This window comes from Thunnus thynnus, chromosome 21, assembly GCF_963924715.1.
Source record: "Thunnus thynnus chromosome 21, fThuThy2.1, whole genome shotgun sequence".
Lineage (NCBI taxonomy): Eukaryota > Metazoa > Chordata > Actinopteri > Scombriformes > Scombridae > Thunnus > Thunnus thynnus.
In genome coordinates, this window is record NC_089537.1 from 3102454 (window position 1) to 3120052 (window position 17599).

A 17599-nucleotide genomic window follows, 5' to 3' on the forward strand; every position below is an offset into this window, starting at 1 on the left:
GACTAAGACGTGAGGAAAGGAATCGAGGATGTACAAACTGAGAGAAGAAAAAAAGAAGAAAGAAGTAAAGAAAAAAAAGTCAAACAGGCACACACAGCACCAGGGCTGTAACACTTCCTTTGTATTTTATTAACATAAAATCATATCAAAGCAATCATATACATGCACACACATAGTTATTATTACTATTATAGATAGTAGTGGTGGTGGTAGTGGTAATATTACCTTGCATGGCTTTGATTTAATTGGTTTATTTGTTTGTTTAGTTTGTTTCCTGATTTGTTTATTTATTCATTTATTCGATTGTTGATTGTTATTTTTACTTATTTGTTTATTTAGTTTGGTTCTGTTTTGTTTTCACAGTCCAAATGTTATTGGTAGTAGTATCTTGCTTTGCTTTTGTTTGTTTGTCTAATTTTACCCTGTATGACCCTCTTCAATCACAACAATTACATACTGTACCTAAACTAACCTTGTAATGATGGCAATCAATATATCATCATGAATTTGTTTTTGTTGTTACTTTAATTTTTATTATTACCCGTCACCCACAACCACACATTGTATTTTCTGTTATACCAATTCTGCGATGTAATTGCTTAATATTTTTTGTCTTTTAAATTATTTTATTTATTTTTCTTCCTCTCTCTTCATCTTCCCTTCCTTTTTTTCTCTTCTTTTCAATCCAATTTAAATGGCTATTAATAATGATGGTGGTGGTGACAATAATAAAGATAGTGTCATTTACTATAAATGTAAATAATAATATAAATGATTCGTTGATAATATATAACAGTCTAATTTGAGAAATTTTGAGAATTTTAATTGTCAGATTGGGAATGTGGTGGATTTAAGATGATAAGAATCAATAATCATATTCAGTAAAATGATCAGTCTGTGACATAAAATAAACACGTCAGTCTCAGATCCTTTTATTTCACTTTCAGTGTTTATTAGTATTTTTCAAGCCATTCAATACTTCATCAAAGTATGCAAATAAAATACATTAAAATATTATAATAATATATATAATAATATAAATACCAATCCACATATACAGTATATATGTATATTATACACCCCACCAAAACATGCAAAGTAGTTACTTTATAGTCTTCATAACTTCTTTCAGACTCTTCTTCTTGATGATCATACAGTTTACAACACTAGTTTTCAATACTGATGTACTGAATCAGATGCCCAAGAAGAAGTCACATGTTCACAATAGTATATTATAATATTTTGTTGATTTAAAAATATTCTTCAGTTAACACATCCAGGCTACAGAAACTCCTATTTTCACTGATTACTGATGAGGTATTGTTGTCATTGATTATGGTTTCACACTGTATTTTATGGTTTTCATAGTTTTTGGAGGAACTTCTTAACACGTCTCATCAATGCACCAAGAAATGTAAACAGGAGATCATCCAAGTCTTCTTCTTTCATGTTTTGTTTTTTTGCAATGGCCTGAACTTCTTCATACATTTCATCTGTGTAGTATTCACCCCCGTTTCCAGCAAACATGTCATCGATCTTCTTGATCAGCTCCACCACTTGGTTTCTGTCACTTTTGGTGTTGTCAAAGACGTGGAACCTGTTTCCACATCTTTGGATGACTCGTCGGAGGTCTGGGCTGCCCTTACATACGTACTCTTGTATGGTCTTTGCTCTGAGATCACCACCACGGGTAAACAGCACAATCATGAACTGGTTAGCTTTTGGACCAAACAGCTCTTGCAGGGCTTCCACTGAGTTTTTCTCTTCAGGGGTGAATCGACCAACTTGGATGACCAGCAGGAACACATGAGGACCAGGACATGAGACTTTGACACATCTCACAATTTCTTTTTTGATGAATTCTGCAGGTTTCGCCGTGTCCAGGATCCCTGGTGTGTCTACCACACTAACTACTCTGTTACCCCAGCGTGTCTCACCTCTCTTACAGGTCTCAGTCACTGAGTCAGAGGAGGGTTCAGATTCAAAGTAATCCTCTCCCAGAATGGTGTTTCCAACAGCACTCTTGCCCACACCAGTTTTTCCAATCATCACAATTCTCAAATCAGGACCTGAAAACAAATCAGAACTTCTGTTTAGGTTCTCTGAAAGAGTTTATCACTGGCTTGATGTATAAATAATTTAGTGAACATAACCACATTGTGATAAATTTTAAAGCAAATGAGTTATATACAGTAGATAAAATAAAACAATTGCTTGAAATCTCACCTGGAGGAACTGAAGCCATCTTTTCTCAACACCGTTGTCTCTGCACAGTTGACAATGATTGTTATAATATTAGTTTAAGACATTGTTCATTTATAGCGTCACAGCTGACACGCCTCCTAACATTTGCATAACAGGTCCATATAAAATATGTGCAGACCAGCGACTCCTGCAGATACACACAGCTTGTCTCCTGTACTTTACTGCACTTGATGTGAGGACCATGTCTGAGAGTAAGTTTGGCCATTATATCTTTCTATACAGCATGTTTGTTAGTAATTTGATTGCTTTTTGTCAGTAAGACAGCATTGTCAAAGTGAAAGGAAACTAAAAATTTTCTCTTTTAACTGGATTAAAAGAGAAAATTTACCCACAAGTGGATTTTCAATTGTTTTTACAGGTGGAAATTCTGTTGTGTTTGTTTTCACAGAAAGGATTTCAATTATCATCCTGGGGAGTGGAGATTCTTTGAAGAAAGCCCTGATAACCAACATCTTAGGGAAAGATTTATCTGTACTATCCAAAAGAGGAAATGAGATGAGACTTAAAATATATGAAAATGACACATATGAGTTCATATGTACTCCCAGCAATGATACAGAATGCAAGAACATAAAAGAACTGGTTGATAAACACCCTGACATGTGGTTGTTGGTGGTAGAGGATGGGTTTTCACCAAAAGACGTGCAGAAGCAGATAGAAAAGCTGCACAAGACAACTAGAAAACCCACAGATGAGTTCATAGTTGTGCTGCAATTAGGATATAAACATGAAGAATCTTACTCGTTCAAGTTCTGCACCATGGAGCAGATAGTAAAAGATGTGAGAAAACTGGCTGAAGACAGACATCTGAAGGCAACCAACAAGGGGTATAAAGGGTGAAAAATGAAAGATGTAGATTAGGATTAGACCTAACTTAATGTACAAATTATCATTTTATTATTATTATTATTATTATTATTGTTATTATTATTATTATTATTATTATTACAGAAAAGATGAACTAGTTCTACAAAAAGTTTCCTGGTCAGTTAAAATGATTCCACCTCTATTTTATAGGTCTGCTGACCAAACACCCACTAAAATGGACACGGATGAGCCACAGTCTGACTTTATGGAAGGTATGTTTAGTGAAGGATAATTAATTCAACCAGACAAAAGCTTTTATAGCAACTCACATAAACTCTTATTTGGTCTTTTTATTCAGGTGTCAGATATATCAAAGAGTTCTTCTCTGAATACAAGAAGAGTTTAAAAAGTGAGATCAGGGTTTTCAAGATGTGTCTGAACAGTTGTGAATAATTGTGACAAACTTCATCTTTTTGTTCTACACCAATGCAGGAACTCACTCTGACAGCAAACTGAACCTTGTTCTGCTGGGAATGCACGGGACTGGAAAGAGTGCGAGTGGAAACACAATCCTTGGAAAGAAACAGTTCGTGTCAGAAGCTGATTCAATGCTGGTCACCACAGAGTGGCAGGTGGGAGACACTGAGATAAGCGGTACATGTGTGCGTGTCATTGATACCCCAGACATCTTTAATGATAAAATTGAATCATTAGTTAAGAACCAATATGTGACAAAGTGCAAACAGCTTCTTCAGCCAGGGCCTTGTGTGTTCTTACTTGTGATGAATGTTGGCAGATTGGTAGATGGTGAGAGAGACATACTGAGAAAGTTAGAAAAAACTTTTGATAACAAAGCTAAAGAACAAACAGTCATCCTGTTTACCCGTGGAGAAGATCTGCAGCGTGCAAAAAAGAGCTTGGAGGTTTTTTTGCGTTCCTGCAATTCTGATCTAAAGAAAATAGTTGATCAGTGTGGTAGAAGATGTGTTGTTTTTGAGAACAATTCCCCATGTCAATGTCAAGTAACAAAGCTCATGCAGACAGTGATCAGGATGTTAAATAAACAGCAGAATCAATAAGTGTGCATGTATCAGACCAGATCAATAAAGTGTTGGATGTGATTTCTTTGTATATAGATATAAACAGGTTAGACTGTAAAATGATTCAACAGCTTGAATTGTCTGATTGTTTAATTTGAAATGATTTGTCAGTTATGAATTTCATGTTTGGTTTTTCTCTCACTTTGCTTCTTAATAATCACTATTTAACCGACTTTATTTTAATGTTATGTTTGTTTAGTTTGTCAAATAAGCCAAATATTCCTCTACTGGTGAAATTGTTCCTTCTTTCTTTGTTAACCTTTGTAAACTGTGATGGAATGAGATAAATAAACATTACATTTACCAATAAAAGCAAGTAGTGTAATACACCCAGTGTCTCTGCAGTGATTTAAGTACGGATCCTCTCTTCCTGCTAACCAATACCCCACACATCTCAGGGCTTAACACATCCTTAGAAAACACTAGAGAAAGAAATAACACAAAGATAAATAAATGACTTTTTTCTTCTGTGTGACACAATGTAAAATGTAACATGGTTTGTTTAATTTATCCTCCTATTACATTTAGAGTCAAACTGACCAGTTTTTATTTTAAGTTTGAGGCTTTTTCTGCAGGAACATGTAAATGGAAAAGGAGGAATTTCATGTTTCCCTCCAAATATGACATGTGGATATTGGACAGTCAATCACAAAATCAATATTACTACAAACCAAAAACAGTCAAAATATTTAGTTTAGACTAAATCAGGTCTAAACATTTTCTACAATATAAAGAATAATGTGTCCGTCTCTCCCTCCCATCAGATTTGACCCTGAATCACTCAAGTCTGTTGACATATGGGTCAGTTTAGTAAAAATGTTTCATGTCTAAATGTTTTTTTTTTCTCATCCTGTATGTCTGACTTGATGTAGAAGTTCTTTCTGTTCTGAAGGTGCTCGCTCGCTCTGATTGGACCAGGCTTCAGTTGGACATAAACTTCAGGAAACTATTTCCTTACAAGCTTTTACAACTATTTCCTCTGATTACGAGGCAAGTTGTCAGTGTTTCTAAATTACATCTTATTTGTTGGAATATTAGAATATATTGTGATTATCACTGTTTTATTTATATATTTACTTTTTAAGACATTTTAATCAACTTGGTATCTGTTTTTAATTCCTGGCAATGGTATATTGATTGTTGTTATTTGATCCATTTTGCATTTTCCTTTTTATCATGTATCTGTTTTGCTGATCCTTCATTACTTTGTTCATATTTTACCTTTTTCATTTTGTGTTATATGTTTTCATAACCTTTATGTTTTATGTGCTGTTGATATCTTGGCAGGTTACTCCTGTAAATGACATTTTTAATCTCACTGAGACATTTTTCTGGTTAGATAAAGTTATCATGAGTCCAGAAGGACATTTCATGTTTTATTGTTCATTACATTAAAACAAAATATCATTATTATCATGATTTATTTCTTTTCATTTATAATAATAATATAATTTATTTATTTTGATTTGCATTTGATTTGATGGAAAAGTTCTATATAAATAAACTTTGATTGATCGATTGATTGATTTAAACATGTCAGACGGTACATTTACACAGCAGACAAGAACAGGCTGAATATGTTACATGTTTTATTGATTTTGAGAGAGATGTTCAGTAAATGCAGACTCCACAGATACTCAAACACACCTCTGCTGACAATGCCTCAGCATGTGAAACAAACAGATGTGCCAATCTGATCTGAATAACGTTAAAAGTTTCACCATTAACAAACTGTTTGGAACTAAAGGTTCTACTGTATAGGTTAGTAAAAGACATTTGAAAGTCTCACACTTTCCACAGGTTTACTGGGATTAATACCAATATAGGTTGGAATTATTTCTTTTAAATACAACAATAGTTTGGATTAAACAAACAGAGTTTTTTCTAAAACTGACTTTACATAATATTCTTATTCTCAAGGGGGACCATCTACTTACAGTCTTTTTTACCATGAAATTCCCTCTTAGTGTTACAATCCTTCCACCAAAGCTCAGCAACCAAACACTGTCCAGGAAAATACAAAGAATTTTGTACCAAAAAGACAGAAACTTTGGTCGATAATCACTTGATTTGACCATTAATACATGTCAAATACTGTGCTGTCTCTGATGTCAGACACTCTTTGGAATATGACCTCTTCATTTTCCATTTGAAAAGCTGCAATAAAGTGTAGATTTGACACTGAGGCTGAACTGCTCAGTGTTGTATTACTGTACTTTGCTCTTCAAATGGTGAATCAGTGCTGAAAATATGTTTTCATTCAAAGGTTAGCCTTTAATCTTCTGCTAATTTAATGAATAATATAGTTTAGTGCAAAATTAACAGAGCATCTGCTGATGTGCACTGGCTCAGTTTGTCAGAGGACTGGTACACCGAAAACCTCCTAGAATATGTAAACATGCAGATTATTTTGGTTTTATTTGCTGTGTTTTTGGAAACGTGTCTCTAATATTTCTGCCGCCGGATCTTGATGGGATTTAACATGTGATACTCACAGCAGCATTCACAAAAAAATCACATTTCAAAACTAACCAGACAGTTTGCACGTTACTGTGGATAATTCACAGAAAATCTCTGAACAGATAGGACAGACAATAATAATAATAACATTCGATCTGGTTCCTGCCAGCAGAATTACAGACTACACTTTTACCCATATCCTCTGTACAGAGTGATGACAAGTTTTAACCTTGTTGATGCTGAAACTCTCAGGGAAATAGTAACAGAACTGAAGCCGTCCACGTGTTCCCTTAATTAAATTCCTGCCTCTCTTTTTAAACCTATTTAAATTCTGTATCTGAATACATCCTTGTCATAGTAAATCACTCCCTACAGCTTAGTGTATTCCCCACTGATTTAAAACTGCTCTAGTAAAACCTCTTAAAGAAAGGGAACCTGGATATTTTAACACCCAGCAATTTTTAGAACAATGTCAAATCTCCCTTTTTTAAGCAAAACTCTAGAGAAACTAGTTTTTAATCAATTAAGTACGTTTTTAAACTCAAACACTAAATTAGAAATGTTTCAGTCAGGTTTTAGGACACATTACAGCACAGAGAAAGACCTGATAAAGGTTTCTGGATGCTACTTGACCTGAGAGCTGCCTTTGATACTGAGGACCACCAGATTCTTTTAGATAGATTAAGTGTGTGTATGTGTTCGTGTTGCGTGACAAGTTTCATCCTGTTTACCAGACTCTTTGGCTATCACAAATCCAGAAGAAGAATGGAACATCTCTCAATTTCACTTATCTTGGACTTTGACCAAATTTGAATGGCCGTCTCTGCACTGTGTGTGTGTGTGTGTGTGTGTGTGGTACGTCGCCCCTTTCCCAATATTCCAGATGTTTCCTGTTTGGTTTTGTGGGCTGACATGTTTGGCATCGGTACAAGTCACAGCGACCTGCCACTCATTCTCCCACACTTCATATCTTTGCAGGACAAAATGTTTTGTCTCTATAGATGACCACTCCTCTAAACACTATGAAGTTACCTGAGGGGCACCACAGGGATCAATTTTAAAACAGCATTTTATCATTTGAAGAACTTCTCCACAGCGAGGCCATTTCTCTCTCTGAGCAACACAGAAAGACCCTTTATAACCAGCAGGCTAGACGGCTGTAACGCTCTCCTTTCTGGTCTACTGAAGAATACAATTAATCAGCTACAATTAATTCAAAATTCTGCTGCAGGAGTGCTGATTAAGACCAGGAGGACACATTATACCTATTTTAAAGTCTTTACACTGGTTACCTGTTAGTTTTGGTATTGATTTTAAAATTCTTTCATTAGTTTATAAGGTACTTGATGGCCTTGCACCAGACTACCTCTGAGAAATGCTTTATGTTTATGAACCAGGAAGGCCCCTCAGATCCTCCGGTTCTTCTCTTTTAGCTGCTTCTCAAAGCAGAACCAAAACCTTCAGAGGATCTGAGAGCAGCTGAAAATACTAAAATCCATCTATTTAGTCTGGCTTTCATGTAGTGTTTTATCATTTTATTGTTTTATTATTTATACTTATTTATCATCATCATTATGATTTATGTTATTCTATTTTATTTTATCAAGATTTTACTGTTTTACTGTAATCTATTTTTTCCATAATTTTATTTATTGCTTGTATTATCTGTATTATCTTAACTATCCATCTTTTATTGTTGTTTTATTCAATTAACCTTTTTTTTTTTGCTTTTTATTTGTTTTGGTGCACATTAGACTCTAAATTCATTTTTAAATTCTTAACGTGTGGTACTCACAGCAGCATTCACAAAAAAATCACATTTCAAAACTAACCAGACAGTTTGCACGCTGTGGATAATTCACAGAAAATCTCTGAACAGATAGGACAGACAATAATAATAATAACATTAGATTTTTTGCTTTTTAGTTGTTTTGGTGCACATTAGACTCTAAAGAAAGACTGAAACTTTGGTCAATAATCACTTGATCACTTGATTTGACCATTAATACATGTCAAATACTGTGCTGTCTCTGATGTCAGACACTCTTTGGATATTTGGATATTTTAACACCCAGCAATTTTTAGAACAATTTCAAATCTCCCTTTTTTAAGCAAAACTCTAGAGAAACTAGTTTTTAATTAATTAAGTACATTTTTAAACTCAAACGCTAAATTAGAAATGTTTCAGTCAGGTTTTAGGACACATTACAGCACAGAGAAAGACCTGATAAAGGTTTCTGGATGCTACTTGACCTGAGAGCTGCCTTTGATACTGAGGACCACCAGATTCTTTTAGATAGATTAAGTGAGCATGTTGGGCTGTCTGGAATAGTTTTTAACTGGTTTACTTCTGTTGTGGCAGAAAGAGGAGGATAACAGAGGGATCAGATGGTCGAGACACAGGTGTCAGATGGGGAATCTCTTTATTCACAGCGGCCCTACTAACAACGTAGTCAGAGATATCTTACGTGACATGCCTTTTTAAACTGAAGACAGGCTGTGTGTGTGTATGTGTTTGTGTTGCGTGACAAGTTTCATCCTGTTTACCAGACTCTTTGGCTATCGCAAATCCAGAAGAAGAATGGAACATCTCTCAATTTCACTTATCTTGGACTTTGACCAAATTTGAATGGCCGTCTCTGCACTGTGTGTGTGTGTGTGTGTGTGTGGTACTTCGCCCCTTTCCCAATATTCCAGATGTTTCTTGTTTGGTTTTGTGGGCTGACATGTTTGGCATCGGTACAAGTCACAGCGACCTGGCACTCATTCTCCCACACTTCATATCTTTGCAGGACAAAATGTTTTGTCTCTATAGATGACCACTCCTCTAAACACTATGAGGTTACCTGAGGGGCACCACAGGGGTCAATTTTAAAACAGCATTTTATCATTTGAAGAACTTCTCCACAGCGAGGCCATTTCTCTCTCTGAGCAACACAGAAAGACCCTTTATAACCAGCAGGCTAGACGGCTGTAACGCTCTCCTTTCTGGTCTACTGAAGAATACAATTAATCAGCTACAATTAATTCAAAATTCTGCTGCAGGAGTGCTGATTAAGACCAGGAGGACACATTATACCTATTTTAAAGTCTTTACACTGGTTACCTGTTAGTTTTGGTATTGATTTTAAAATTCTTTCATTAGTTTATAAGGTACTTGATGGCCTCGCACCAGACTACCTCTGAGAAATGCTTTATGTTTATGAACCAGGAAGGCCCCTCAGATCCTCCGGTTCTTCTCTTTTAGCTGCTTCTCAAAGCTGAACCAAAACCTTCAGAGGATCTGAGAGCAGCTGAAAATACTAAAATCCATCTATGTAGTCTGGCTTTCATGTAGTGTTTTATCATTTTATTGTTTTATTATTTATACTTATTTATCATCATCATTGTGATTTATGTTATTCTATTTTATTTTATCAAGATTTTACTGTTTTATTGTAATCTATTTTTTCCATAATTTTATTTATTGCTTGTATTATCTGTATTATCTTAACTATCCATCTTTTATTGTTGTTTTATTCAATTAACCTTTTTTTTTTTGCTTTTTATTTGTTTTGGTGCACATTAGACTCTAAATTCATTTTTAAATTCTTAACGTGTGGTACTCACAGCAGCATTCACAAAAAAATCACATTTCAAAACTAACCAGACAGTTTGCACGTTACTGTGGATAATTCACAGAAAATCTCTGAACAGATAGAACAGACAATAATAATAATAACATTCGATCTGGTTCCTGCCAGCAGAATTACAGACTACACTTTTACCCATATCCTCTGTACAGAGTGATGACAAGTTTTAACCTTGTTGATGCTGAAACTCTCAGGGAAATAGTAACAGAACTGAAACCGTCCACGTGTTCCCTTAATTAAATTCCTGCCTCTCTTTTTAAACCTATTTAAATTCTGTATCTGAATACATCCTTGTCATAGTAAATCACTCCCTACAGCTTAGTGTATTCCCCACTGATTTAAAACTGCTCTAGTAAAACCTCTTAAAGAAAGGGAACCTGGATATTTTAACACCCAGCAATTTTTAGAACAATGTCAAATCTCCCTTTTTTAAGCAAAACTCTAGAGAAACTAGTTTTTAATCAATTAAGTACGTTTTTAAACTCAAACACTAAATTAGAAATGTTTCAGTCAGGTTTTAGGACACATTACTTGAGTAAACGTACTTAGTTACTTTCCAGCACTGTGGCTGAACTCCTGTGAAGATTACAGGCACTGCAGTATTTTTGTGTTGCAGCTCCACCGTGTGTTATGATGCAGTATTGCAGCTACTTTCCAGATAATATTTTTTTATATCTTTCAGCAAACATTGCAGCAGTCAGCCTGCAGGTCAAGTGTCATTCAAATTAGTGGTCAGTTTCAGTTCACCTTTGTTGTTTTTTGATTAATTATTGATTGATTGATTATTATTAACACACACCTCCTGATATCCACAGCCTGTCTCACCTGTTTCCTATGTAAGACATGTTGTCAGATATAAAGACAGATATAATTCAGGCCTGATGGTGGTAAATAAAGCTGAACTGGATTTTCAGTGTATTTCTTTTGACTATTCAGGTGTTTTGAATGTACACCAGCTGCTGGATGCACTCATCTTTTTGGGACAGGATGTGCCTGATTTTTGCGATATTATGTAAGTGAAAAAAGGCAGTCCTTGAGATTTGATTTATGTGGGAGTTAAAGGACATATCCTTATCAAAGATAACTCCCATAAAGATAAAGATAATTATGGCTATTAAGTGCTTTAAAGCATTGTGGATGACTGTTTAAATACTAAATATCCATCAATGTTAAAACATGTCGTACAACTTTTCTCCAGATCATCATGATATGTTCACCATCATCAGCCCTGTTGCCAACAAGGCAACAGGGCTGATGATGGCGAGATAGCTGAAAACATTTGATGAGTAAATCACGGTGTATTGGAGAAGAGTTGAACCACATCTTTTAATTTTGATGGAATAAAGCTCACACTGATCTGCACCTCACTGTGTGTGTGTTCTCCAAGTTAGAAATAAATGCTGCATGAAAAACAGAAGAGACTGAGAAGCCGTGACAGGTAAAACATGGTGACATCTGATTGGCTGAACTGGTTCTGAAAAACAAGCAGCAGTAAGCAGAGAGAGAACACTACAGAGTCTCATAGCAGCTGTTTAACTGCAACATGTTTCAGCCTCTGTGCTGTTCTTCAGGCAACATGTATGTCAGTTACATATGTAACATCATGTGACACATTTTCACCAGTTCAATAACTGTCAGCTGGAAGTTAAAACAGTGCTGCTTTACTGGGAACAGTTTGCACTTCAAGAGGTTTCTTTTTTGCTTCATGCTTGATGCTTTGTAACTTTTATAAAAGTGGTATGACCTTTATTGTTTCTTCTTCTCTCATCAGCTGGAAGTTGTGATCTCTATCTGTACAAAATAAAGAAGTGATACAGATGGGCACAAAACAGCCGGGAGCAGTACCAGGAAGCAACGGTCAGTCTAGAAATCCAGTCTCTTCTAGGCTCCCTTCTGGTCCAGATCTACCCTCAAGAATACAGAAGGTGTAGAGCTGTGTCTGGTAAACATTAACCACATATTTGATCATCGGGCCTCATTATCAAACTTAAAATGAAAAACAAAACAACCAAAGAAAATGAATAAAGTTGATTTGATTCAGACTGCAGATCCATTAGGAAGAAAAGTCTCAAACCAAAAACAATCCGGATGGCCAGAAGCTCCACCTTAGTTACTGTGAGACTCCAAAACAATATAAAAACACATTGAGAGCAAATGAACGATATCTACAAAACCAATTACAATTAATTGAAGAGTCTCTGGGGTCAAATAAATTTTGGGAAAATGGGAACTTATTTGCCAAGAAACATTACAACAAATAGTCCATTTAAAATGGAGATACATGGAAAAATCATTCTGAAGATCTCTATAGAAAACCTCCAAACAATTAAGCTCAAGAACAGATTTCAGGAAAACTGAAAGATCTTGAAAGAGTTCTTGAGAATCATCAGACCCCACTGGATCACCCCATCACAGAATTGGAACTGGAAGACAAACTGAAGGTTCTGCAACACAAAAAAGCATGCAGGCCTGATGACATCTTAAATGAGATGTTAAATATACCAACAGAAGATGCAAATTGGTCATCCTAATACTACTTCTATTCATTTGCATTTGCTATTCATTTGTCTTATACTTTGTATATTTCAAATAAACATATCAATACAAAAAAATCTGTGTTTTGTGTGAATACTGTTTTTCAAGTACAGCTGTCATTTCTAAATTCCTCATGGGTCTAATTTGCATGATCTACCTGGTTCCTCAGATGCGGTGGAAATGCAGACAGGATGCACAGCAGGGACTTAAAGTTCCCAGTTTAGCTCCTCTGAGTCCAAAGTACCTGGAACTTTTCATCAAAATGGGGCTCATGTCATTTTTCAACCATAAATCTCATTCATTACCTTGTAGCAGCCTCTTAAATGTGTAGCAATCACCCATTTGTGGGACTTGCTATCATTTCACTGTCTCCCCGTTCCGAATTCGGATAGTTGCATGTCTGGGTTGATTGGAGGGTTTATGCAGATCACCTGTGTGCAGAGTGTGGGGACTGGCTCCCACACTGTAAAAAAAAAATGGTAAAAAGTCTGGCAGCAAAAGTTGCCAAACACTTACCGTCAAATAACAAAGTTATTCTACAGAGATTTATTTTAAAAATACAGATATTTCCTTTGGACATTGTCTACATTTTTACAGTCCAACCATTATGAAATAAAAAGAAAATCGCATTATAAAACATTGCTAGAATGTTAAACAAATGTATAAATCTGCACAAAAAAGGGAAAAGATTGCAGAACTACCTTAAAATTACCTAATTTAAATGAAGACTCTTCTTTTCATACAGTAATCTTTGGTAAATTCATAGGATTATCCAATCCATCCACAAGAACTCCAGTAGAGATTTCTGGATGTAAAACGCAGAAAAATTATGTAAAATTACATTCAAATTACCCTCCTTTAACACCCATTAATGGTATCTTGAGAGCTTTAAGCTTTTATTTTATGTGATTATCCAATCTATTTACAGTAGATCCCTGGTAAATGTTGGTTTTATACTGTACAAAACAATAAGATCATGTGATAATAGTTTACAAAACATAATTTTAATAATCATTACTTTACTAACATTATTTGATAGTATTTAAAAGCAACTATCAAATATATCTACATACATTTCCCCATTAATGTATGAGGTTAACTTTATATAAACATTATTTAACAGTAATTACAAACAGCTCTCCAATATATTTTCAGGCTTCTCCCATAAATGTATGGAGTATACATTATTTAAACATTTTTTGACGGTAATTAAAATCAACTCTCCAATATATTTACAGGCTTTTCCCATTAATGGATAGGGTTTACTTTATATAAACATAATATGACAGTAATTGCAAGCAACTCCCCAATATATCTGCAGACATTTCACATTAATATATGGAGTTCTGAATGTACAAAATCATTTTACAATATTGTGCAATCCATTCAATACAGATCCCCATTTGAGATGTATGAGATTTCAAGATGTTTAATAACCAGAATATATCATAAATTACTTTTACTGCTTGCTTTACAAAGTAATTCTGTAGACATTGCCCAAGCCTAGTATACAGGTACATTTTATGTTTCAGATATGAAAGTTTACTATAGACTAAAGCTTATTTGGGTATTAAAAAATTACTACAAAATTAGTCTCACATTCATTGTATATGAAGCAGCTCCAGACTTTATTGCGGATGGCATCACAAATTTGAGTCTTATGTCTCTGGTTTGTGTCTTTGGGAGAAAGTAGTTCATGTTCACAAATATCAGAAGTGGGAGTAAGTTACACATGTGCAAGTCACAAGCAAGTCTCAAGTCTTAACCTTAAAGGCTCAAGCAAGTCTTAAATCACTGTGACTTAGACTCAAGTAAGCCAAGTCAAGTCAATGCTAAATGTCAAGCAAGAAAAGTCAATTAAGTCACAAGTCAGTCACTATGAAAGAAGCACTTAAACCACAAGAGAAAAGGTTACAATGGCAAGCCATGTCATGAGAGAACTGCACATCTTAGTTAGTCTCTACAACTAGGGATGGCTATGGTTAGGATTCATGAAGACAACTATTTATGGTTCAGTTCATACCTTGTTTGTTGTTGTTGTTGTTTTGGGGGGGGGGGGGGGTGTTAAATCAACTACAATTTGGAATGTCAACATAAAACTAAAGAACATCATGCAGGTTGATTAACTTTATAAATTAACTTCACATCAATTAACTATTGGAACAAAAATAAATAATCTGATCCAACATGTTTTCCAGGATCTAGGGTTCATCATTTTGTATTTTATGCAGTATTAATGTGTGTGGATATGTTGTATGACTTCTGCCATTCTGCCACCAGGTTGTGCCTTTTAATAAGGTGAGAGTTTTGAAGCAGAAGTAGTAGAAGAAGAGGAACTTCCTCCAGTTGCAGTAGTTAGCACAAAGCTAGTGGGTTTTAACAGCAGCAAAGATATGCTGATGGACTGTAAGCTACACAGTCTGCTTTGTTGTGGTTGTAAAGTGCACAAATAAAAAAAAACTGCAAGTTATACTACAGCCTGAGGCTCTGTCTGCAACACATGACTACTTTGGTATATTTACTCACCAAATGGAAAATCTACCCGCATCTGGCTCTTGCACAACGAATCTGATGATTACTTTTTTCTGCTGTGGATTGTGTAGACTAATACATCCATTAATTTAGAACACTGGAATTATTCAAACATCAAGCATCATAAAGGAAAAATACCATGTTTGCCTGATCTTGAAGGATTGCATTTGTCACACGGTTGATTGAAGAGAAAGAGACCATTCTGCTGTGGTTGAATTACATTGACTTTGAAGTAGTGAGGGACTGCAAACAGAACAGTGAAGCTCTGTCATGAAAAGCTGTATATTCATAAGCTGTCTTGTCTGAATCAGAAGCAGTCTGGTAATATTAAGCTTGAGAGAAAATCAGCGCAGGTATGGGAAAATGCTTTCAACAAGCTTTGAGCTCAATCCTGTCTTGCATTGTTTTCTAGGTCTTGCTAGACACTGTCTTCAAAGCCTGGGTTGCACACACTTCACTAGAAGCCACCCTTTCATGTCTCAAAACGTTAGCTGTTCATGCTCAATATCTACAATAATGTAAATAGGCAATTCAGCTAAATAAAAACTGTCAAGTCTTTTCGAGTCATCTGCCTCAAGTCAAAGTCAAGTCGAGTCTTATAAGTGTTAGTCAACCAAGTCGCGAGTCCTCAAATTTGCGACTCGAGTCCCCAACCTCTGACAAATATTTATTGAACTTTCCTTGGCCATGGAAATAGGTGAATCTGCGTGCTAAAAAAGCCCCAAGTTCATAGGAAAGTTGAAAGTCACCCACTTCCTTTCAGAATTACAACGATGGCTATGATCCTCTGCAATGAGCCTCAGCAAGCCTTGTCCTGAGAATACAAAAGCAGAAAATATGTATCATGCTCTTAAAAGTACCTGCACACCAACAGGTGTCAACGTTGTTGCCTGTATTTTTTTCAATGTACGCACAATGGCAACTTTGCCTCTGACCCTCACAGCAGCGGCAGAGGGGAGCCATGAGGCTGCTGCTTCGTTCAAATTATATAGAACATTAGCATTATGTAATTTATAGGCAAAAAATAGACAGTTGGGCAAGGTTGTGTAGCTGCTGGTGCTCTGATTCTTTAGCCTCGCTTGGGTGAGAAGCTAACAGGTCACTCCATTTGTTGTTGTGGTAACGTTACTGTAAAGTAGTTGCTTCATACAAAGTCGGCAAACAGCCTTATCTTTATCAATAATTTTGCCATTGATAGAGTAAAATCCAAAATGCTTACACACAGCGCTTCTGAGGTGCGTTAGTGTTGATATGATCCGAGTTTCCTCCAGTTTTCATCACGCTCTCTCTACCTAGCCCTATGTCATGCAATAGTTCCAGCGTGACAGTGCGGTTTAGCCACTGATCTATATAATGAATGAGCTAGTGCACACACCTGGTAAACAGATAGTAGGCCTGGGTCATGCAGTGTAGCACCCAGAAGCAGTTCCTCAACCCTTAGATGCACGAGTGACTGGACCCTACACTCTTCCATAAGTGGGTCAAAAATGACCCATATTAGAATCAATGTGTTTTTATGCCATTTTTGTCATTTAGGTTAAGAATAATCACTTGTATAATATTTAGTATTATATTTAGGACCACACAAGAATGATTTCATGTTTGAAATATCTTTACTTTTCACTTTTTAACATTTTTGAAAAAGAAAATTACCCAGAACAGCAGTAGAAAAATGTGAACATCCATTGTGTGTGTGTGTGTGTGTGTGTGTGTGTGTGTGTGTGTGTGTCTGTCTGTGTGTGTGTTTGTGTGTATGTATGTGTGTAACTGTCCAGTCATTGACAGTTCCTCTCTCTTTTCCCTGTTTTGCCTTCTTGTCTCATCACTGTATGCAGTTCAGACAAACTACCTGTTTCTGGCTGTGATCATTGCACACAGGTACATTGCATTTCCCACACCTATTGTTGACTCTGCTTCTTTCCTGTGGCTGGGTTGTGGCTTTTGTCACCCCACACCTTTCCATTGCTTCAATAATCGGGGCTTGCAGTTGGGGGCAGCCTTCCAGTTGACTCCTCATGTGTGGTGTGACAAGCTCCTTTGACAGCTCTTTGAGGAAGAGCCGTCATGCATTGGTGATGCCGCTCTTGAATTCTGGGTGCTGAGCCGTGAAAAAGGTGTAGGCATTCAGGGTGGCGATGTCAATTATGTTGTACCACAGCACCATGGGCCACCTCTGTGTCAACCATCTGGTCAGTGGTGTCTACACCTCCTTTCGTCTTGTTGTAAAATGTGATCACTTCTGTTTTTTTCTTTCTGCTATTTTCATCC

At 35.9% G+C, this 17599-nt stretch overlaps 2 protein-coding genes across 4 annotated transcripts in view; one reads left to right on the top strand and one right to left on the bottom strand.

Moving 5' to 3' along the window:
• Window positions 1-4499, top strand: part of LOC137173649 (GTPase IMAP family member 8-like) — a 115753-nt gene extending 111254 nt beyond the window's left edge. For 2 of the 3 annotated variants that reach the window (XM_067578567.1, XM_067578570.1), the window contains 3 exons: window positions 2654-3101; window positions 3283-3344; window positions 3565-4499. In XM_067578567.1, the coding sequence (XP_067434668.1) occupies window positions 2654-3101; window positions 3283-3344; window positions 3565-4151 (1097 nt within the window). In that variant the 3' untranslated portion in view covers window positions 4152-4499. The remainder of the gene's footprint in view (window positions 1-2653; window positions 3102-3282; window positions 3345-3564) is intronic. The other variant, XM_067578568.1, reaches the window with a different exon arrangement.
• Window positions 931-2280, bottom strand: LOC137173050 (GTPase IMAP family member 7-like). Its single transcript, XM_067577735.1, has 2 exons — window positions 2227-2280; window positions 931-2069 (listed from the first exon to the last, which is right to left on the bottom strand). The coding sequence occupies exons 1-2, from the start codon at window positions 2243-2245 to the stop codon at window positions 1363-1365; spliced, it is 726 nt and encodes a 241-aa protein (XP_067433836.1). The 5' UTR covers window positions 2246-2280; the 3' UTR covers window positions 931-1362.
• Window positions 4500-17599: the final 13100 nt, after the last annotated feature.